Raw genomic sequence first — 24,376 nt, 5'->3', positions numbered from 1 at the left:
AACTCTCAACCCTAAACACTCTAGAGGCGATTTTCCCAAAAGATTTTCTTCCTAAATTCATTGGTAAGTGACTTTAATCTATTTCTTTTCAATTACCCATTACATTTCATAAGTTTTCAACATCAAATCTAGGATTTTCATAGTATAAATTAGGAATATGGGTAGAATTAGGAATTTTTGTAAATTTGCGATTTAGACTTCGAATTGAGATTGAATTTCGAAACTAATTACGTAACCGGGCTCGGGATGAATGGATGATTGAGTTTTGGTCCGAATCTCGGGTTTTGACCAAGCGGGCCCGAATTTGACTTTTGTTGACTTTTTCCGAAATCATTAAATATTGAATCTTTTTCACTCATGGATAGTTTCTAAAGCTTATTTTGAATTGTTTGAACGATATTTGGTTAGATTCGATTGATTTGGAGGCAGAATTTAGAGGAAAGGCCCCCTCGTTGAGCTTTGATTTGATTGCACAGCTAGATAAGTGGCGTGGTTAACCTTGACTTGAGGGATTATGACTTGTTTGCCTATTTGCTACGTGATTACGTGTGGGTACAACGTATGTGTGAGGTGACGAGTATTTATGCGTTGTTGTTGGGATAAAGCATATGGGTGAAACTTATTTCCTTGTGATTTGTTGCCTTTTTAATTATGATATCCATGCTTAGGTTAGATTGTTACTTATTTGATCATTCCTTCCGTAATTGTTGCTTAATTAATAATGATTGAGTAATTTGGAAGTTAAGGATTGGTATCTTGGCATCATATTTGACGTAAAGCCCATTCACTGCGCCATTTATCTCCCGAATTTATATTATCTTTACTACATGGTAAATGAGAATGTTAAAGCACGAAAGGTGATGCCATGCCATTGCATGATCTCATTTATTGATTAATACATAGCGAGGGAGAGAATTAAAGCACGAAGGGTGTTGCTGTGCCATTTATATCATTTATCCATCGTTTCATGGTGAGATTGAGCGCAAAAGCACGAAGGGTGATATCGTGCCATCTATATCAATTATTCATTGTTACATGGGAAAATCGAGAGTAAAAACATGAAGGGTGATGCCGTGCCATTTCATTCTACTTATATCATCATTTCATGATAAGGATGAGAGTAAAAGCAAGAAGTATGATACTGTGCCATATTTATACCGTATGTTTATCCGTCTTTATTGGTTGATGATTTATTTGGCTATCTTGTGATGTCATACCTGTTGTAGTTATCGTATTTTTTCCCCTTTGGCATGTCCCCTCCCAATTGTACATTGTTAAATCTCTATTTTGTTCTTGTTTTCGCGCGCGCACGCGCACACACACACATGTGTGTGTGTGTGTGTATGTATGTATGTATGTATGTATGTATGTATGTATGTATGTATGTATGTATGTATGTATGTATGTATGTACATGTTTAATTATGTGAGTGTCCTATCATAGCCTCGTTACTACCTCGTCGAGGTTAGACTCGACGCTTACAAAGTACATTGGGTCGGTTGTACTCATACTATACTTCTGCACTTCTTGTGCAGATTTTGGTATTGGTCCCAGCGGTGCGTCAGCTCGGATTATTGCATGCGGAGACTTGAGGTAGATCTGTTGGCGTCCGCAGATCTTGGAGTCCCCTTCCTCTTCCCTCTTTTACTATTCGTTTCGTTCGAAACAGTTGTATTTATTTTAGGCTCTGCTTGTAGAACTTCTAGTAGCTCGTGTACTTGTGACTCCAGATCTTTGGGAATAGGCAGTACACGAGCTACTAGAAGTTCTACAAACAAAATCTGAAATAAATGCAACTATTTCGAATGAAATGAACAATAAAAGAGGAAAGAGGAAGGAGACTCCAAGATATCATTTAAATTGCGTACAAATTTAATTGTTACTCATTTTTGGGGTAAATAACTATAAGAGTACATTTTCCACGGAAAAAAGTTATGAATTGTGCTAGGAATAATGATTCATATTGTTATTCCAAAGTTGCTTGGGGTCGAAACATAATTATTTATATTTTATTATTATTATTATTATCAATTATGTTCGAGTGATACGCATGTAATATCACTTTGATTAAATTACTTGTTTCAAGAAAACGCCGACTACGAGTAGTATTTTCCCACCAACCTCCCGGTGAAAAGAAGAAACGAAAAGAACAAACTCCTATAATTGCTGCACCCTATCACCGAGTCTTTGCTAAAAAAAAAAAATCTTTGTCTCAAAAATCTTGAGTCCCTTTGTAGTACATAAGATTTTTTTTTTTTTTTTTTGAAATCAGCATTTATTCATAAATTTTTTAATTTTTACCTAAAAATGCATTTTAAAACTTTTCGAAAATTTGAAAAACTCTAAAAAGTTATTTTTTAAAATTTTTACTCAATTACTCATAAAACTTAAAAAACAATCCAAAATTATATTCATATTCAAACAAAACTCTAATTTTCAAAAGGTAAGTTTTATAGAGCAGTGGTTAGGCCTGCCATGTTATATGGAACTGAATGTTGGCCGGTAAAGAACTCACACATACAGAAGATGAAAGTAGCGGAGATGAGGATGTTGAGGTGGATGTGCGGGCATACAAGGATGAATAAGATTAGGAATGAAGATATTCGAGAGAAGGTGGGCGTGGCCCCCATGGAAGACAAGATGCGGGAAGTAAGACTCAGATGGTTCGGGCACATTCAGAGGAGGAGCACTGATGCACCGGTGAGGAGGTGTGAGCGACTGACTGTGGTGGGCACGCGGAGAGGTAGGGGGCGACCTAAGAAGTATTGGGGAGAGGTGATCAGACAGGACATGGCGCGACTTAGGATTACTGAGGACATGACCCTTGACAGGGGATTATGGAGGTCGAGCATTAAGGTTGTAGGTTAGGGAAAAGTTGTGAATATTTCTACAGCACAATAGAGTGAGACTAGCCAGTTAGGAGTTAGACTAAGAATGTCATTGGTCGTCTATTGATGTAGGGCTTTACCTGCTAGTTTTACTATACTAGCCATATATTTCGTATTTCGTATTTCGTATTGTGTATTTAATATCTTTTATATTGCGGTTATTTTATTATGCATTTTTATGGTACTAATATATCGGTTCCTGTTGCTTTTTTGAGCCGAGGGTCTCCTGGAAACAGCCTCTCTAACCTTTTGGGTAGGGATAAGGTCTGCGTACATGTTACCCTTCCCGGACCCCACCTATGAGATTATACTGGGTCGTTGTTGTTGTTGTATGTCCAAACGCCCACTAAATGGCGCCGTACCTAGCTGGCGAACGTTAGCCCCTGACCCATTCTTTAACCTCTTTCGGTAAATCGTATCCCCATCTCCTTGGCCAAAATAAATAAATAATAATAATCACCATCTGCAAAAACAACGACCCTTATCCTACTTCTCTTCTTCCTCCGAACCCCACCCCCCTCACTACCCCCACATCATCTTCTTTGAATAGTGTGCCAATCATAATTTATACTGTACATATCTTTATACTATTTGAATACTAATTTTCTATTGAGATTATCAAAATATATATACAACTCAGCTTACGGTAAAAATCCGAAAAAGAAAAGTTTATGGAAGTAGAGTACATTGAAATGGGTAGTTTCTAAAGGAGGAAAAAAGCAAGAAAACTTTATTGAGAAAAGAAGAGTGTTTTTCCAATGGAATCATCGGCAGAGCGACGTCTGAAAGCTATTCAAAACCATCTTGTTCCGGTCATCGATGACCGGTCACTCTCATTCATCCGGTCAAACCCAACCGCCGGCGAATTTGTTCAAGGTAATTCACTACTTCCTGATTACCCAATGATCTGTTCTTTTACTTCTGTGTAGATACAAAAATTAGATGTGATATGTGGAATTGTGATGTGGTGGGAAAGAATCTAAAGTTTGAAGCTTTTTGAGTGTACGAAGTATTTTGATACCCAAATCAGAATAGTGGTTAGGGGTTTTGTTTATGCTTTGTGGTTTTCTGGGACCCTCTATGGAATATGTATCTGCTTACTGGTGGAAGGTGGTGTTATCTTTTAAGACCACTGACTTGACTCAAGTCTTTATTTTTATTGTTTTTTTCCCTCATTCTAAAGTACTATTGAAAAGGTTATTTTTAAAAAGTTGAGAACGTGCTTGGACTTTAGTTTTTTGAAGATTTGATTCCTGAGGATCTTGAGGTTTAGCTATCAGTGGAACAGTGATCTCTACTTTTGTTTCTGGGTTTATTTTTGTTACTCATAAGCATGTGTTGAGAAGTCATTTTTTTTTTGTGACAAAGGATAAAGGAAACTTTTCTTCAAATTTGCACCATTCGGAGGAGACACCCACACATATTTAATAACCAACTTCGTTTTCTTGTTTCTTTACTTTTTCTCCTTTTTTTTTTTGATAAGCTAAAAGTTTTATTAATAAGGTACCAAGATGGTACAAAAGTTACAGAGAACACCCCAAAACAGTCATATCCTATAAGCTTCCAAGTAAATCCAGAAACTCTAAAAACTTTTGATGCTGTTGATACACTGCTTTTACACCAATAAAACAAGTTGTGAATACATTTGTTTCTAATTCTAAAAATGTGCTCCCTATGTCCTTCAAAACAAGCCTGGTTCCTTTCCAGCCATAAAGTCCAGAAGATGCATAATGGGATGGTTCTCCATATTTGCTTCAGTCTTCTAGGTACTCTTTGACTATACCACTCTTCCAACAAGCTCCTAACAGTCGGTGGCATCACCCAAGAAATTCCACATATGTTCAAGAATAAATCCCAACATTGTCTAGCAATTCTACAATGAAGCATAATATGATTCACTGATTCTTGATCTCCTTCACATAAATAGCATCTATTGCTAAGATTAAAACCTCTTTTTTTGCAAATTGTCTTGTGTCAAACATGCTTCCCCAGTTGCTATCCAACCAAAGCATGCCACCTTGGCTGGAGCTTTTGTCTTCCATATCATCTTCCATGGCCAATTATCCACCCTGTGTCTTGACTGTTTAATCAGCATATTCTAACAACTTCTGACTGAAAACTTTTTATCCTTTTCCTCTGCCCAGATCAATGCATCCGTCTTACTATGATTAATTGAGACTGAATCAAGCTGCTGAAGTAAGAAACAATAGTCTTCTATCTCCCAGTCGTTCAGGTTTCTTCTAAGCTCCACTTGCCAGCCTGATTCTGTGAAAAAATTAGCAATCACTCCTCCCTTATTAAGGGAATAGTTGAATAGAGAAGGATACTTAGATTTCAAGTATTCCTCCCCTATCCATAAATCTGGCCAGAATTTAATTTTTTGCCCATTCCCAACTTCCAGCTTTGTATGTTTCAGAAATTCTTCCCAAAGTTTACTAATACACTTCCAAATACCTCCTTTTGCATTCAACTGCAAAGAGGAAGGTCTCCAATCAGTCTTGATTCCATAAATAGCACTGATCAGCTTCTTCCATACTTTATCCCCTTCCTGAGTAAATCTCCATAGCCATTTAAAAAGTAGACTCTTATTGTGGGCTTTCAAATTCCTAATCCCCAAACCACCCCCTTCTTTATCTTTTAACACCACTTGCCATTTAATTAAATGCATTTTCTTTTAGTAGCATTGCCATCCCATAGAAAATTATTCCTCATGGTGTTTATCTTTTTCTCCACTGCTACAGGCATAGCAAAGAGTGACATCAGGTAAGTTGGCATTCCATCTAACACACTTTTAATCAATGTGACTCTACCTCCCATAGATAAATATTGCTTCTTCCAGGGAACCAACTTATTTGCACATCTATCCAAAACCCCTTGCCACATGTTCTGATCATTTTTTCTAGCACCCAGAGGTAGCCCAAAATATACTTTTGGAAATCTCTCAACCTTACAACCCAAGATAGCAGCCAACTCCTCAACTGTATCATCAGCATTACTTTTTCTCCTTTTGATAGCTGATGGAATAATCAAACTTTATTTTTGAGGTCTTGCGATTCATGTAATGTTGCATAGAACTATTTCACAGTAGTATTCCTTATAGTAAGATCAGAAAATCTTAGACTTTGAAGGAGAAAGCACGAAAATAGTTTTTATGGGTGGTGGAAAGGAAAGTATAATCCATATTAATAGATAATAACCTTCCTGAAGTCTATCTGTAAATTCAGAATGCCTACCCTCTTTCATTGCTTTCTATGCTTTCACTTTTTTGTTTGAGGGGTGGGGTGTTAGAGGGGGAGAAACATGGGAGTCAGAGACAGGAGTCTCTTTGCTTGGTTAGAATCTGTAATTGACCACGATAGTTGTGATCTTTTGAGAATATGGTTGGAGGAATTATTTCTTGGCAGACAGTTTGCTACTAGGTGTTCTGTTGGCCTGTTTTTTGTTTGTTTGGATGAAGTAAGATGATTCATTGATGGCATCCAGAAGATGCAGAAATACAAAATAGGCCATTGTTAACTCCATTACAATGTGATTCAATTCCAGTCGGAGAGCTTACAACAAAAAAAAAAAAAAAACAAAGGAACAAAAGTATGGCCTAAGTCAAAGTAAGTGAACTGATAAAATCTAGATAGGAGGCAACATTATTTACAGGGGTTGGGTTGCTCCAACTAAAAAGGTACACTAGACCTTTAGCTTTCAAAAAATGAGGAGGAGTTGAAACTCCATCAAAACATATGCGCTTCCTCTCTGTCCAAAGAACCCAAAAGATGCATGGAGGGATCATCTTCCAGATTTTCCTGATGGCTCTGTCAACTTTCCACTTGTTCCACCCTTCAATTGCTTCCTTAATGCCCTGAGGTAGGGTCCAGCTTATTCCCATAATGGAAAAAAACATAGACCACATGGAAGTGGCTACTGGGCAGTGAAGAAGAAGATGGTTAATAGACTCTGATTTTTGTTGGCACATGTAGCATCTATTAGCTAGTTGGAAACTCCTTCTACAGAGATTATCTTGTGTGAGACAAGCTCCCCTTAGAGCTGTCCATGAGCTCCCCTTAGGTGTTCTGTTGGCCTGTAAGAAATTGTGTGAAATCACGCGGGTGTCCCATGCTAGTCCTGCATTGCAGACTGAAAAATGCTTGTTTTTGTGAATGGCACTGCAGGGGAACAGTAAATTTTTATAAGCTTTTATAACATTTGGAAACAAATCCTATTGAATTGCATAATAGATGATTCTTTGACTACCTCAATCTCCACAGAGTGATATTATCATCATGTCCTGCTGTCCGCCTTCTTTCGCGGAAACTTTAGATATTTCGATTGTAGGCTTCCTCCGTAGTAAATTGCCATTTATAACAATCATTATAGGACGACATGGCTGTATTCTCACTCAGGTGATATACTCTAGAGGAGATACTCGAGGTGAATATAACTAGGTTTGACATTGCTTTATGAGGCATATTCTTCAAACATATTGGTATAATTTAGTAGCCCCCAGTTTGAGTAGGGTGAGTGGCTTTTGGCGTTCCATTACCGTATCTCCTTTAACAGTTGCACTAATATGGAGACATCGAGCAGAAATTGGTTTCTAAGACTCGAATACATTTCTCAGTAAGAGCTCAGAGTTATGGAGAAAAAACTATTTTTAGTTTTCATTAAGCTAAGAAAGCGAATCATGTATATGCTTACCTAATCAAGCTTTTTAAGATAATATTACTCATGAAAAGCACCCCTGAGATGGAAAAGAAAACAAAGACATGGGTGCTATTTGTAGTTTCTTCCATTTTAGAAGCATATTTGTCTATTGGTTTGGAAACAAATTGAAGTAGTCTTGTGTACTTAGACCTCTATGTTCGGTATATGTCCAAAGTTATTCAGTTGTCTGGAACAGCAAGCGTTCTCGCGTAGTTTTCTATTCGAATACTGACTATTTACTGAAATATAATTACATAAACAGTAATGTGAGTTCTAATGATCTCCTGTTGAATGTGTGTGGTCCTTATTCTGTGCAAGGAGTATCCTTAAAATGCAAGTTTAAATATGTACAAACAAACTGTTTAAGATGTGTAGATAAACTTGTGAACTTCTGCTTCGAGATTGCATATTTTATCTTAATATCTTGTGCACTCCTTTGAGCACGCCTATGCTTCTATGTACAAAAAAAATATTTAAGTTACAAGGTTGTCTGGTGTTCTGTATCTGACATGCTAAGCTATGCATAGACTGTAGCACGTCCTGCTGCCTTTTACGTAGTGGTTTCTGCTTTTTGCTATTGTTCATTCATTACTGTGTTTACTCTTTTTCATTGTTTACTTAATCACACGTTAAACTATAATCAGGTCAGGGTTTCAGCGTAGTTCTTCCTGAAAAATTGCAGACAGGAAAATGGAATGTGTACAGGTGCGTGTATTCTCTACTTCAGTCGCGTAATACACATGATTGTTTCTTATTTACGTGTTCACAGGTGTGGCCGTACATATAATGCACACATTCACTCATATATACACACACATGTACATACACACACATACATATATAATGTATTATGTATTATGTATGTATAATTATAACTTTAGGAATCATATGAGGAACTAAGTGATGATTATTGCAGATCTGCACGATCTCCTCTGAAGCTTATTACTAGATTTCCTGATCATCCTGAAATTGCTACACTACATGATAACTTTGAGTAAGAATCTCATCTTCAACTTTTTACTTTTAACGCTTTTAAATATAGAGAAGAGTTAGGCATGCACCTTGTATTCTGCTAATAGATAATTTGGTTTTCTGTGACATTTACTGGCACAGTTTTGTTTTCTCTTTTCCTTTTGAATTCTTGGTCTGCTGTATAGTCCACTATTACTGCGACAATATTATCTCATTGACCTTATGTACATTCTTATTTAAATTGTTCGTAAAGGAGATATGTTGCTTATTTTTTGATATTGTCTGCATACTTTGGTCGTACATCTCCTGTTTCATCTGATAATATTTTGTGTTCAGACATGCAGTTCAAACCTATCAGGATTACAAATACTTGGGTACACGTATTCGGGTAGATGGAACTATTGGAGAGTAAGCATTTCTACTGATTGACAATGCCTGGTTGGATGAGATGAGGGTGAGAAGTTTTCTGATTGCACATTTATTTCTTCCATTTCTTTGATGTAGCTACAAATGGATGACATATGGAGAGGCAGGGACTGCTCGGACTGCAATTGGTTCTGGACTTCACTATTATGGATTGCAACCGGTATACCAAATGTGGATCAGTGCACATTCTTAAACTACGTACATTCTTTTACCAACTAAGAAAGAAATTTCCACACAAAATTTTCCCAAACTTCCTTGTTCTTTTTCAAACACTAACTAGAATTTATTGGGGTATGTTAGTGTGATAAACTCAGTATCATGTTTGATTTCTGGACGTTTAACTTTTTCAGTGGGTCAGTTTACTTTTTTTGTCGGTGATTCTCTATGACTCATATCTGTGTGCCCCAATGACTATATAATCATTGACCTTTTCCAATTTCAATGCACCAGGGTGCTCGCGTGGGACTTTATTTCATAAATAGGCCTGAGTGGCTGATCGTAGACCATGCCTGCTCAGCGTATTCATATTCTTCAGTCCCACTATATGACACTCTTGGTATGTAGGTGGCCTTTCATTAAAGTTTTCTTTGGCTGGTAAGATATATTAAACTTGTTATATCGTTGTTTGTAGGTCCTGATGCTGTTAAATATATTGTCAATCATGCTGATGTACAGGCCATTTTTTGTGTGCCTGGTACCTTGAACACGGTCAGTGAAACTCCTCCCCATAAGCCGAGTATACTCCTTTTACATATTTCTGAGACATGTCAGTATGAGGCGTTAATGCTAACATTGTTTTGATCAACTTGAGTTCTTAGACACTTCAGCAGCATGAATAGAACTGTGGAGGACTCTATTACGTTGCCCATAGTCTACTAATGTTAGTTTGAGAAAAAAACTCCATAATACATTCTCAGTGGCCTGTGCTAAATTTTAACTAAATGAAATGTTTAACAATCAAAGAAGCCCCCATTTATTATTGAGTGCTAAGCTTTAACAGTCGATGAAACTCCTCGAGTAGGGTTAATGACCTTTTACTCTTTTAGGACAGTGATACTGGTAGATGACTCAGTTTAACACTTCATTCTAGTCCTTAGTTCTAGTTCATTTATGTTATTTAGCTACCTTGACCTCTTCATCCTGTCTGGTGATATTGTTATGTTTCTCCATTCCTCTGAATGCTGTTTCACAAAGAAAATGCTAGTTCCGTCCTTTTCAAAAGAAAGAGAGAGAGAGAGAGAATAAAGAAAATCCTTGTTCCTTGTTGTTCAAGTTTCACATACTTTTACCTGTGCTCTTCTCCCAGTCTTAGCTAGGTTTCATCTATAAAGAGATCCTTATAAACTATTTGAGAAGGCTAGTCTAATGCTGGTACTTTATACTAAGTAAGCTTGCTTTCTTTGAGACTACAATCTTTTTTACTAGATACATCTAATTAAAATTTTTATTTTCTGTAATCCTTCTACGTTAATGGTGAAAGTTGTTGAAGTTCTCGCTAATGACATTTCTTTCACGGAATTTTCAGTTGTTGACCTTTTTATCGGAGATTCCTTCTGTACGTTTGATTGTGGTAAGAGCTATTGCTTTTCCTATTTTTGGTTTGCTCATATAATATGTGATGGCAGCTTGTTATATCTTTCGTTTATTTGCTTACACTGTCTTTGATGGTGTAGGTAGTGGGTGGGATAGATGAACATCTGCCATCTCTTCCATCTACAACGGGAATGAAGCTCTTATCATATACAAGGCTGCTGAGTCAGGTACTTTAAATGATACATAAATATGTTACTTGGACTATAGCTGTTCCGAATTTGGTGCGTCAACCTGAATTCAGAGGGATAAATTTGGTAGATATACCTCCCTCCTAGTCTTTGTGTCTTATGTTGAGTAGCTAAGAGCATCATTAGTAGAGGGAGAGACACCTTATAAGATGCCATTGAGGTTGTAGATCTTCTCCCTTTTCCTTTTTTATGGCTAGCAAATTGATTTGCTTCGACTCTACTTTGTGTCACCTAGAATTCCTTCTGTCTTTTATATGCGTGTTTATGAAGGACTGGAGGGGGGGAGGGGGAGGGAAAGAGACGGGGGAAGGTAGAGATAGGTCTATCATGTTTTGAATCTGTTAAAAGTAAAACTTTGTGACCTGGGGATTACCTCTAAGTTGTAACAAAGTTGTAATCAGAGTTTATCTAACCTGTCTAATAAGTTGTATTTTCTCTCTAATGTCATGTTATATTATGGGCATTCTTGCACATCATTTGCTCTCTTTCCTACAACTTAACTATACTGCTTTAGAAACTTTACAATGACTGATCTACATGTTTTCCAATAGGGCCGCAGCAGTATGCAACCCTTTTGCCCTCCCAAGCCTGAAGACATTGCTACCATATGCTATACAAGTGGTACTACGGGTACACCAAAGGTATCACTTCTTCAACTTCAGAATCTGCTAAATAAACCAGTATCTCTAGGGGTTATTTCTCTTGTTAACAAGATTTTATCTGGCTCTCAGTTTCTTATTTTCCTTTTTCTTTGCCCCTCTTGAAAGGGTGTCGTACTATCCCATGCGAACCTGATAGCAAGTGTTGCGGGCATGACCCTTTCCATCAAGTTTTATCCTTCTGACATGTGAGTTTGGCCTAAATATTTTTGTGCTATGTTGTGTATATTTGATTTTGATCCTGATTTAGTGCTTATGTGAATATTCTTACAGATACATATCCTATCTTCCTCTCGCGCACATCTATGAACGTGCCAACCAAATTACATCGGCATATTATGGTGTTGCTGTTGGCTTCTACCAAGGGGTATGCCAGTTAATTGGATATTATGTAGTATTTAGTCTTAGCTTCTTGGTGTGGCCTTGTTTCTTAGACCTCTGATCCTGGATTCATGATCAGCGAGCAAATTGGGTTTATTAAAAGTGGCTTATTTCAATCCACATGTAGCACTTTTTCAAACGCTTTGTAGAGATAAAATTTGGTGCTTTTGGAATCTTTGTTTAGCTCTACACTAATTCAGTTTATGAATTATTAACACTAAAAGGGCTCTTATAGACAGCATCTGTTTTGCAAAGCATTACTTACTATTACCTTTTCTACTCTGCAGGACAATCTGAAATTGATGGATGATTTGGCGGCACTTAGACCTACAATATTTAGCAGTGTTCCTCGTCTGTACAACAGGATATATGCTGGGTAATGTTTATGTGATGTGCTAAATAGTATATATCTTTGTAGGCGGGTGTCTTAGACTTTGCCGATCTGCTCATTGTAGGATCACAAATGCTGTACAAACTTCTGGCGTTCTGAAGCAGAGACTGTTCAATGCTGCCTACAACTCTAAGAAGCAAGCTGTCATGAATGGTAAGTTGTCTAAAACTTTTTGTGATGCTCCTGAGGTTGCTTTAGATGATTGCGACGGACACTCATCTAGAAAAGATATTTGTACAATACCCATCTGGGATTTGCAAAAAATACTTTTGCTTGCTTTTGTGGCCCATCTTCATGAACTTCTATCTCTTTTATACTCAAATCTCATATTTTCAGGTAGAAAACCATCACCAATGTGGGATAGATTGGTATTCAACAAAATAAAGGACAAACTGGGGGGGCGAGTTCGTCTTATGACCTCAGGTGCTTCACCATTGTCGCCAGACGTGATGGAGTTCTTGAGAGTGTAAGTTGACCATTATTGCTACTCTAAAGTACTGGAAGATTTTATTCATCATATTGTGACTCTTGTTGATGCTGAGGACTATCAGTAGTTGGCTATGCTCTGAACAAATTCCTTCTTGCAGATGTTTTGGCTGTCTAGTAATGGAAGGGTATGGCATGACTGAGACTTCATGTGTCATAAGCTCAATGGACGATAGTGATCTCTTAACTGGTCATGTTGGTTCACCAAATCCTGCGTGTGGTAAGGTTTTAATTAGTGATGGCAGATAAACATCTTTGCTGTCAAGAGTTATGTCTCTTGATTTGCTCTTCCTTCCATATTATTCCCTTCTTGAGCTAAATTTTAGGACTGTTTGAGGCATAGAAATGGTTTTCCCCTTCCTCTATTACATTTTACAGCCCTAGAGTTAATCTAAAGGGTGCTAAAGAAAAACTTTAAATGACTTCAACTTTTCTATGACTGCTATTTTCAGAGATAAAACTCGTGGATGTTCCGGAAATGAGTTACACATCAGAAGATCAGCCTCATCCTCGTGGAGAGATTTGTGTTAGAGGTCCTATTATTTTTGAAGGCTATTACAAAGATGAAGTGCAGACGTACATAACCTTTGCACATTGATATTTCATTATTCTTTTTGTGATTGCGACAAGTTTCTCCGAGATAATTTGCCTGACATAGTAGTTAACAGGAGGGAGGTAATTGATGAAGACGGGTGGCTGCATACTGGTGATATTGGATTATGGTTACCTGGAGGCCGCTTGAAGATTATTGATAGGTAGAATCTATTTGATATGATTAGGACGGACAAATTCATTTTGAGATACAAACAACACTTCTCCACCAGGGCCCCATATTTGTGGGCGACTAGGTGGTCGGAAGGAGCTTTCGTTAACCCTTCCATTCCATCAATTAAATCTTATATTAGGTTACATGGTTTTCAACGTTTGTATGCCTCTTGTGATATTAGAAACATCTATCATACTGAGCCTTGCTTGTCACCAATGGTAGTCTGATCTTTGAATGCTCATTATGAATAGGAAGAAGAATATCTTCAAGTTGGCACAAGGTGAATACATAGCTCCTGAGAAAATTGAGAATGTTTATGCCAAATGCAAATTTGTTGCACAGTGCTTTGTCTATGGTAAGCAGATAATGAACTTTTCTCTTACGGAATCATTAAATGGTGTCTCCTTTGCTCACTGCTGCAACATTGCAGGTGATAGCTTTAATTCCTCTTTAGTAGCAGTGGTTTGTGTAGAGCCAGATGTCTTTAAGGAATGGGCATCATCTGAGGGAATCAAGGTAGCTTTTAATCTTCAACATTTAGCCAATGCATTTTCATTTTGGCAAATGCTTCACTTAAAGCAACTTGTGTGGAGGTCATCATTTAGATTTCGTGTTTCATTGCATTAACCATCATTTTTTTTAACAAGCATTAACCATCATATTTTGAGTATCTTATCATTAACTCTGCACAGAGCACATGAGCTGTGCTTATATTCACACAGGCAGAAAATTACAGTTTGCTTCTAGAGCTTCCCATAAAATATACTGGTAATTAAATGTTTGGCCAGCTTTTTTATTCTGATGATGACTTATTTTGATATATTCCTGAATGATTTTCCTTTGGTCAAGTGAATCCAGGAAATTGACACTTAGCTTGCTAAGCACAATAAATATCTAGTCACCTTATCACATAAAACAGTCTAAAGCAAATTTGTCAAGGAAATCACTGGACCGGCATATTGAGCTAAGTCACACCTATAAACTTGGAAACTGGTGTTTTTATCCATTGTTGGAAAACTGCTCATCCCGTGCAGCCATAATAGCCAACTGCACAATGCAGGGCTAGGGAACAAAACTACTATGAGCGGCCGATATTTACCAAGTTCAGCAGTTAAAACTGAATGTTTTAAGTGATATGACAAATCCATGCACACCTCATTAAGATCATATTGGCATACTTTACCAACAAAAAAAAGAAGAAGAGAGCAGACCCCATTAAAGACGAGAGTGAGGTACAACTCGGCCATTTCTGTCCACTGCCCTTCTCACGGAGCTGTACGTGGATGTTACCTTAAAAAATGGAATCACAAGCTCACTTATTGCATTAACTGTTACTTTAAATTAGACATTAGATATGTTCAATGAAAGAACTACAAGATTACTTAATACATTAAGTACCACTTATAATGATTACAGATTTTAGATGGAACCAATTTGACTTGTCACTGAAAATGGCCAATCACTAAATATTTCATATTGCTGCAAAACCAAATGGTGTGCGATTAAAATTGAAAGTGCTTAGTAGATACAAGACTTGCATACTCTGGCGTGACATTCTCGGAAAACTTTGAAATGATGGCTCAAGGAGAATTAGCCATACAGTCTGAACTGATTCAGACTGGAACTGGACAAAGAGATAGGAATGTAACATGTCCCAGCAAACTGTAAACTCAAAATTCAAACAACATGGTAAAATGATCAGTTATTAACAGTTTTGGATAATTATATAGGTTTATTTTCATATTTTTTTTAAATAAGATGTTATTATACTTTAAAGACATAAAAGTTCACAAATATGAACTAGTAAGACATTTTCAGCATTTAGTTCTATATCATCCGTTTAAGGAGATAACTAAAGTGTAACCTAATGTATTCACCAATTGAAGAAGCTGGCTGATAATCCCTTGGTTTTAATGTGCTGTCTCCAGTATGAAAGTTTGGGACAACTGTGTAATGATCCAAGAGCGAAGGCTGCAGTTCTTGCTGAGATGGATGCTGTCGGAAGGGAAGCGCAGGTAATGTGTTTGACTTTAGCTTTCTGTTAATTCCTGAGTTTTAGTTTCTTAAGATGAGAAGTGTAAGTTTCAATTGGACTGAAAGTTGATGCTCTCCTTTTACTCTTGACACAGTTGAGAGGTTTCGAATTTGCAAAAGCTGTAACATTGGTTATCGAGCCTTTCACGATCGAAAATGGTCTGCTCACTCCCACATTCAAGGTAATTTTCCTTGCATGTCTCATGTTTTTAAAATCTGAAGCAAATCAAATGATAAAAAGCTATTCTTTTGGTCCATAATGGTGTATTCTTACAATCCCAAATGTCTTTATTAATATACTTTTCATGTTCTGTTCCAATTTTCCAGGTGAAGAGACCGCAGGCAAAGGCTTATTTTGCCAAAGCAATATCTGATATGTATAATGAGCTTTCTACATCAGATCCAGCAGCCCAGAAATCGCTATGACCAATGGTAGACGAGAAAGCTTCAGCTGTTCCCTACACTTTCCTTACTCCAAAATAAATACCAAACAAAATGATTATTGTAGAATAGAAAGCTCATAGAGGATTTTTTTTAAACTCGAGTTATTAATAGATTTCTTGTTGTAATATGTACAATGCTCAAATAATTTATATTCGGCTGTTCTATTATAGATAATTTTTCTGCGGTTAAGGGTCTGATTTGTCCCTTTACTATCATAAATAGGTCTTATTTATTCTCCGTTTAAGTTTTCTATCAAAAATAACCCTACATTTATACATTAGAGTCATATTTACCCTTACACGTTAAAAACACCATCCCTTCTTTTAAAATCCACTTGGCATCCTGTTATTGGACCAATTGACCTGCCCCATTTTTTTTTTTATTTCAAATCAGCCCGATCCCAACAACAAAACTACACCCACCTATTGGTTTGGTTTTGGTTTTGTATTTTAAAAATACGATCAAATTTGGTTTGGTTTTGGTTTTAATAAAAAAATAACCAAAAAAATCGAACCAAACCAACTATAAAAGTAGTTATTTGAATTTATTAATCTATATAAAGTTTCTAAATTTTTATGGTGCATATTAGTCCGTCCCATTTTAGTTTAGTTCTTTGTTGTTATAACAATATAGTTTTTTGACTCATGACACTGAGATATGTCTCCATAAGAAGATAAATGCCAAATCTGACTGCTAAAATGGACAACGATTCTCTTTTTCTTTTTCACTTTTAGCTGATAAACTTATGTTTCCCTAACATTTCATTAACATTGCCGTAATTAAAAATCGATTGACCCACCCCAAGTTTTTTTCTTCTTTTAGAATGTAAAGGCAAATAATTAAATTATTATAGTAACAATAAAGAACTAGACTAAAATGGGGCGGACTAATATGTACCATAAAATTTAAGAAACATTATATATATGTATGTAATAATAAATTCAAATAACTACTTTTATAATCGGTTTAGTTCGATTTTTTCGGTTATTCTTTTTATTAAAACCAAAACAAAACCAAATTTGATCGGATTTTTTAAAATAAAAAACCAAAACCAAACCAATGGATGGGTGTAGTTTTGTTGCTGGGATCGGGCAGGTTTGAATTAAAAAAAATGGGGCGGGTCAATTGGTCCAATAAAGGGATGCCAAGTGGATTTTAAAAGAAGGGATGTTGTTATTAATGTGTAAGGATAAATATGACCCTAATGTATAACGGTAAGGATATTTTGATAGAAAACTTAAACGGAGGATAAATAAGATCTATTTATGATAGTAAAGGGGCAAATCAGACCCTTAACCGTTTTTCGGAGACAAATAAGTTTAACCTTGGGCAAAGTATGGGATGGAATTGTTTCATTTAACTCCTCGTCCTAGCCTTGATGACGGAAATAGCAAGAATGACACAAATTTACTCTTTCCCTAAATAATGAAGGGCCGATCTAGGAATCATGCTAATTTTCTTTGTATCATTCCAATCTTTATCTGATGCCCCGAAGGACTACATGATTGTATTTGACTCGAGAGGAGAGGACCCTCCCTCCAAAGAAATGGACAATTTTTTTAATTAAGTAGTTGTTAGTGCTAGATACGTTGTGGACATTTTTCCTCATAGTTTCTCTGATTATGGATTCATGTGTAGTATGGTCGCATTTGACTCTGCCATTATCACACCAAACTATATATATATAGTGGCTGTGGGTTGAGCTTCTGAATGTCGCATATCAAGTCGATAAGATATCGAATTCGAACAGGCAATCAAGCTTGGACTCGGAAAGGCATTACCGATAATATGGTGGTAATGACACCAGGTAGCCACTTTTAGGTATGCTATTTAAAATATATTCACAGTTTATAATGTATTTAAACACTAGCCAATTTCGCTCAAACTTTAGGACATCGTGTCCAGAAGTTCGATTCTTATATCTTGATCTTTAAATTAGTAGTTCAGAAATTCAGGATATTTAGTCCTGAATTTTAAAATAGTAGCTCAAAAATTTAGGGACTATGTCCTGAATTTTTAAATTCAAGATATTTAGTCCTGAAGTTTAGGTGAATTGGCTAATTTGTAAATACATTGTAAATTGTGGATATATTTTAAAAAGAAAAAATAATATTGTATAGCCGTTGTAAAAATAATACCCGAAAAATCTACATTTTTGTATATATATATTATACAAATTTTATATACTTTTCTGGGTAACGGATGTAAATAGTTTTGGCGCGGACTAAAAGTGATAATATCCCTTATAAAAAAACGGACTTAAAAGTGGCTATTGTTGGAGGGATTTGCATCTATACCCGCTTTTTGGGTCACATTTTAACTTGTGCCCGCTTTGCAAAAAAAATTGCAAGCATACCCACTTTTTCGCGTAACTTCACTATACGGGGCCGAAGTAGCAAAGACAATCACGCAAAACTTCAGCATTCTAGTAGATGGGCCTGAAGTAGCAAAGGCAATACGCTGAAGTTTTTTTGTCCTCGATAAGATGCTGAAGTTATTTAGTTCATTTGTTAAAACTTCAGCACTAAAATAACTGAAGTTTTTTTGTCCTGGATTCATTAGTTTTGTCATAAAACTTCTTCAAAGACTTCAGCAGAAGATGCTGAAATTATTTAGTTCATTTGTAAAAACTTCAGCACTATATAAGCTTAAGTTTTTGAAAAAGCTTTCTAACATACTAGATAAATAATCACCTTATTTTTTGTCACGACCCGGATTTTCCGCCATCGGGAGTCGTGATGGCTCCTACTCGTAGAAGCTAGGCAAGCCAAAAACTTAGAAATCATTAACTCCTTTATTTTAAAACTTCTTACCAATTATAATAACAAGGAAATAAACCGTTAAATAACAGCGGAATATGAAATTTAGCGGAAGTCTTAAATAAGTAAAAAACAAAAATGTCTCAAAGACCATCACATGCCTCTAACCAGAACCTGGTGTCACAACATCCACGGACTACTAAGAGTACTAAATACAACCATTTGAAAGAAATATAGCACTGTTTGTCTCGAATACATGAGATAACAGAATATGAAATAAGATAGAGGAGACATTCCTGCAGACGCCTGCAAGGCTACCTCGGTGTCTTGGTAGACTGAAGGCTGGCTCCCGAGCTACTGCTGCTGACCAAAAGCTACTCCGGTATCTGCACAGAGTGCAGAGTGTAGTATCAGCACAACTGACCCCATGTGCTGGTAAGTGTCTGGCCTAACCCCGACGAGGTAGTGATGAGGCTAGGACCAGACTCCAGATAAACCTGTGCAGTTATATAATATATGGCGAAAAAAGTAAACAGGTAATAAGCAATTCAAGCTGGGAAAGGGGAGCATGCTTCGGGGTAGCAGATAAAACAGAATATCAAAGAATAATAAGGAAACTACAATTTAACTTCTAACACGGATAAAAGAAATAAGGCAACTTTCACTTTCAGTTTCATCTTGTTGCAGCCGTGCAACCTGATCCCATTTCTCATATCTTATGGTAGGCGTACCACCCGCTCCCATTTCATTATATCTCGTGGTAGACGTACCACCCGCTCCCATTTCATTATATCTCGTGGTAGGCGTACCACCCGCTCCCATTTCATTATATCTCGTGGTAGGCGTACCACCCGCTCCCATTTCATCGATCTTGTGGTAGGCATATCACCCGCTCCCATTTCATCGATCTTGTGGTAGGCGTACCACCCGCTCCCATTTCATTATATCTCGTGGTAGGCGTACCACCCGCTCCCATTTCATTATATCTTGTGGTAGGCGTACCACCCGCTCCCATTTACAAGTCATCACAAAATTACAAGAAATATTGGCAAGGGAACAAAAATAATATAATAACTTCCCGGCAAGGGAACAACAATATCGAAATAGTCATCCCGGCAAGGGAGAATCAGCTATAACCAAATCCTAACTCATTTTGTACTCAGCTCAATTAGTGACAATACTCAATAATAACTAAGATCTACAAGGATAAAATCAATCTTTACTCAATATAGGAGATCATTAATTAAAGCATCCGAAGTGCCATCTAAGAGCAAAACAACGTTCAAATTTAAGACTCACGGTCATGCTCGATAGCAACGTATAGATACTCGTCACCATGCATATACGTTGCACTCAACAAGAAGCAAGTAGAAAATAGGACTCAACTCCTAATCCCTCAAGCTGAGGTTAGACCGAACACTTACCTCGAACTTTCACGACAAACTCAAGCCTCGAACACCGCTTTTCCTTTCAAATTCGGCTCAAACCCAATCGAATCTATACATAATTGACTCAATATCATCAATAAGTGCTAAACAATCCAATTCCAACGTTCAATTATAACTTTCCAATCATTCTTCCCAAAATCCCAAAAATCGACCCCGGGCCCGCTTGGTCAAAACACGAGGTTCGAACCAAGACCCGATCACCCATTTGCCCATGAGCCCGAATGTATAATTTGTTTTCAAATTTGACCCCAAAACGAGGTCTAAATCACAAATAATCTAAAAGACCTAACTCTACCCAAATCCCTAATTTCTACCCTTAATTACATGTTTTAGGCCTAAAAATCTAGTGGGCGTTGATGAAAAATGAATAAGACAAGTTAAATATTACTTACCCAAGAGATTATGGTGAAGAGAAGCTTCAAAAATCTCCTAAGAGCTTTGGAGAAGAAGAGGTTTGTGAAATTTTTATAAAATCCCGAAAGTATTCTGTTTTTGGCCTTTTTAAATCACTAGCCGAAAATGCTCTTCGCGTTCGCGACAGACCCTTCGCGTTCGCGATGGGTCAGGCCTATAGACCTTTGTGTTCGCGTGAACGGGCTCACGTTCGCGGAGAGTCATCTCCTCGAGCCCTCGTGTTCGCGTCCAAAGGGTCGCGTTCGCGTAAGACAATTGCCCCACCCCCGCCCAGGCTCGATTGGCCTTCGCGTTCGCGTGGCCAGGACCGCGTTCGCGAAGGCATATCCCCCCAGTGCATCGTGTTCGCAACCTGAGCTACGCGTTCACGTAGAGGGAAATTCCTTCAGCAACAATTAATGCATCGCGTTCGCGTGGGTTCTCCCGCGAATGCGAAGAAGAAAACATCAGTACACCAGATCAGTTGTTTCTGCAATTTTTCTTAAGTCCAAAACTTTTCGAAATGCCTCTGAAACACACCTGAGCCCTCGGGGCTCCTAACCAAACATACGTACTAACTCAACAACTTCATAATAACTTATCCGTGCGATCAAATCTCCAAAATAACCTCAAAATCAAAGGATTTTTCTCAAACTTCGTAAAACATCAACTTTAGCAATTTAGGTCCGAATCACGTCAAACAGACTCCGTTTTCAACCAAATTTTACAGAAAAGACTTAAACCATATATAAGATCTGTACCGGGTGCCGGAACTAAAATACGGGCCCGATACTATCGCTTTCTAATTAGATTTCATTTCAAAATTCCTTAAACATTTTCAGAAAATAATTTTACTTAAAAATTCATTTCTCGGGCTTGGGACCTCGGAATTCGATTCCGGGCATACGCCCAAGTCCCATATTTTCTTATGGACCCTTCGGGACTGTCAAATCACGGGTCCGGGTTCGTTTACCCAAAATATTGACCGAAGTCAAATTTATTCATTTTAAACTCAAATTTCATCATTTTTCATAGAATTTCATATTTAAGCTTTCCGGCTAAGCGCCCGGACTGCGCACGCAAATCGAGGCGACTCTAAATGAGGTTTTCAAGGCCTCAAAAGCACAGAATGCAATTAAAACAGGTGATGACCCTTTAATTGCATAGTATATTATTACTATAAAATAATCAGATTGCCAACAGTATCTAAATCATAAATTTTGAAAACAATAAACGTGAAAAGAACAGAATTACGTGGAAATATTCACAAATTATTGTCTACTAACTTACGTAATTATTTATAATTTATTTTTAAATAATCTGATAAACATACTTATGGCAATCATCCCATGAACTGAAGTTTCATAGCAGCACCAACAACAGCAGAAGAAAGAAGAAGAAAGAAGAAGAAGAAGAAGAAGGAGGAGGAGGAGGAGGAAGATGAGGAGAAAGGAGGCTTAAGTTGTTTAAAAAGTGGGTACAAGTTAAAACTATTAAAAAAAAATGGGTATAAGTTAAATGGAGGCGACCAAATAGGATGCCCCGTGCAATTTTTACCTATTGCTGCACTTCACGCGATAATATGCTTGGTTGAAGATGGGCTAATAACAAAAGGAGTTGGAAGTTGATTCTGCAATTTTTACACTAGGTTGTAATTGCAAAGTACCACGTAGGAGGACACTATCTTGGGTTGAAAACAGAAGAGTGCAGATCGCGGGATCTTTTATATTTCTTATCTAAAATGACTGTTTTATGTAACATAATACATACGCACGCGTACAGCACAGTTAGTTTGGGTTATTCCATGATTTACCATGTCACTGTTCGAGAGGAAAAAGAAAAAGCAAACTTACCATGTCACAGCGTTAATTAATGGAGGTTTGAAAAGGTCGATAATATTGTTCAAACTTGGGATGTATTGATATAGCTGACCGGCCTGCCGGATAATATCTTTCTCGTAGTTACCAACCCAACCCAATTTTAACTTTAGCATATGGCAATTACTAATTGTGCCTTGAGCCGTAAGACCAAATAAATAATGTTTCAATTACGTTCTTCCAAAACTGTTAAGATAGCAATTCAAAATTCTTTCCGTTAAATATAAGATAATATAATGTACTTTGACTGCTTAAGTAGAAACAAAAAATAATGAAGATAGTTAATGAAATTTTGTTTGCCTAGCTAACCTTTATAAAAGACCACATTTACAGCATATATCATGTAGTATGTACTTATAAATTCTTTCTTCTTCTCTTCTCCCTCGTCCATATATATCAGTTTAGAAAAGAAAAGGTAAGGAGTAGAGATGGTGGAGAAAGGAAATAGTAGGAGCCGTGGAAGCTACAGAACGGCGGGGGTGCCAGTGTCGACGCTGCTGACCTTCTTCGCACATTTGCTGTTCATAGCAATCACAACTCTGTTGTTGGTCTGGCTGCTTCAGTTCAGAGATGGACTTTCTTTCACTTCAACCAAACTTTTCAATGTAATGCTTCTCCCTCTAGCTATTATTACATTCCTCCGTTTTATGGCGATATTTGACTGGACAAAGAATTTAATATTTTTTTTAAAAAAAACTTCCTTGACATAATAAAGTAAAATCCTTTGAACTTGTTGTTTTAAATCGTGCCATAACATTTTTGATCAATTATCATGAATCAGCTACTCAAATGTATCCTCCTTTTGGTCTTTTTTTCTCGTTTTCTCTTACTAATGATGTCAATGATCCTCATGCAGCTACATCCATTCTTTATGATCATTGGATTTGTCCTAATTTCCGGAGAAGGTACAAATTTCTGAAACAATGATGAAAAACAAATTCTAAAAATATAAGAAAATTGTAAAGAATGCCTTGGTCTCGAACTAAAATATTGAGTATATGGGGTTTACTTTGTTTCAGCTATAATGGCATTTACCACAATCCCAGCAAAAAGGAGGACAAGAAAATACTTCCACATGTTTCTGCATTCCATAGGTCTTGGTTCTAGCATTGTTGGTCTCTTTGCAATTTTCAAGTTTCAACATGATACTGGAAAATCTAACCTCCTTACTTTGCATTCCTGGATTGGCATTTCCACCGTTAGCTTATATGCCTTGCTGGTAAGAACAAATAAATAACCTGCTCAAATATAATACTATCACTGATATTCAATTAGAAAAAGTACAAAAATAATGTTAATTTTGGACAGTACATTGTTTCCTTGTTGGTATTCTTCTTCCCCGGGGCGCAAAACTGGAGAAGGGCTAGATTAGCTCCATGGCATGTTCTCTATGGAATAGCCGTCTTCTTCATGGGAATAGTAAGTGCAGAGACAGGCTTAATTCAGAAATTCATAGCCTTAGGACTTCAAAAGGGACAAGAAGCACTCATTGTCAATTTTACTGGCTTATTACTTCTTCTATTTGGGATCTCTATTGGCCTTGTTGTTCTTCTCCCTGTTTCATATTATTAGTCAAAACATACTTCCTTTTTTCTTTGTACGTTGTTGTAATTTTCACCAATTTTGTAATAATCTAGGTATCTCTATATTGAGAGGAAACCTGAATGTGGCTCTAGTGCATTATATTCTATATCGGTATACCTTATATTCTTATCCAAAATGACTGTTTTATGTGACATAATATTGGCTCGATACATGGACAACCCCTTAAACTTGTTCGAACTATTCCGTTAGGCACTTAAAGAAAGCCTATTACCTATTGAACACTTAAACAAAAAGCATGTCGATTCGGCCAATTCTGGTTATTCAATGATTTACCATATCAGTCTTTCTTTTTTCTTTTTTTGGGGGTGGGGGGTGTCACAGCAATCTGGTTTGTTATATAGTAATCTTTTTTAGCTAAGTTGAGAGTAAAG

The 24,376-nt window shown here is 37.0% G+C and overlaps 2 protein-coding genes across 2 annotated transcripts; both read left to right on the top strand.

Annotated features, from left to right (window-relative positions):
* The first annotated feature begins 3,336 nt into the window (after positions 1–3,336).
* Positions 3,337–16,112, top strand: LOC107799911 (long chain acyl-CoA synthetase 6, peroxisomal). The gene is made up of 23 exons (XM_016623048.2): positions 3,337–3,764; positions 8,228–8,288; positions 8,500–8,577; positions 8,892–8,963; positions 9,060–9,141; positions 9,432–9,537; positions 9,613–9,689; positions 10,507–10,551; positions 10,655–10,741; positions 11,314–11,403; positions 11,530–11,609; positions 11,695–11,788; positions 12,090–12,178; positions 12,258–12,346; positions 12,530–12,659; positions 12,781–12,899; positions 13,132–13,255; positions 13,348–13,434; positions 13,697–13,800; positions 13,876–13,961; positions 15,374–15,460; positions 15,575–15,661; positions 15,807–16,112. Exons 1-23 carry the CDS (start codon positions 3,647–3,649, stop codon positions 15,903–15,905), a joined length of 2,091 nt encoding a protein of 696 aa, XP_016478534.1. The 5' UTR covers positions 3,337–3,646; the 3' UTR covers positions 15,906–16,112.
* Positions 16,113–22,723: 6,611 nt separating this feature from the next.
* On the top strand, positions 22,724–24,093 carry LOC107799909 (ascorbate-specific transmembrane electron transporter 1-like). Its single transcript, XM_016623047.2, has 4 exons — positions 22,724–23,005; positions 23,257–23,305; positions 23,420–23,619; positions 23,709–24,093. The coding sequence occupies exons 1-4, from the start codon at positions 22,829–22,831 to the stop codon at positions 23,970–23,972; spliced, it is 690 nt and encodes a 229-aa protein (XP_016478533.1). The 5' UTR covers positions 22,724–22,828; the 3' UTR covers positions 23,973–24,093.
* The last annotated feature ends 283 nt before the right edge of the window (positions 24,094–24,376 follow it).

This window comes from Nicotiana tabacum, chromosome 7 (genome assembly GCF_000715075.1).
Source record: "Nicotiana tabacum cultivar K326 chromosome 7, ASM71507v2, whole genome shotgun sequence".
In the NCBI taxonomy this organism is placed as follows: Eukaryota; Viridiplantae; Streptophyta; class Magnoliopsida; order Solanales; family Solanaceae; genus Nicotiana; species Nicotiana tabacum.
Note: the sequence above shows the minus strand (reverse complement) of the source record. Positions and strands in the feature narration are given on the sequence as shown.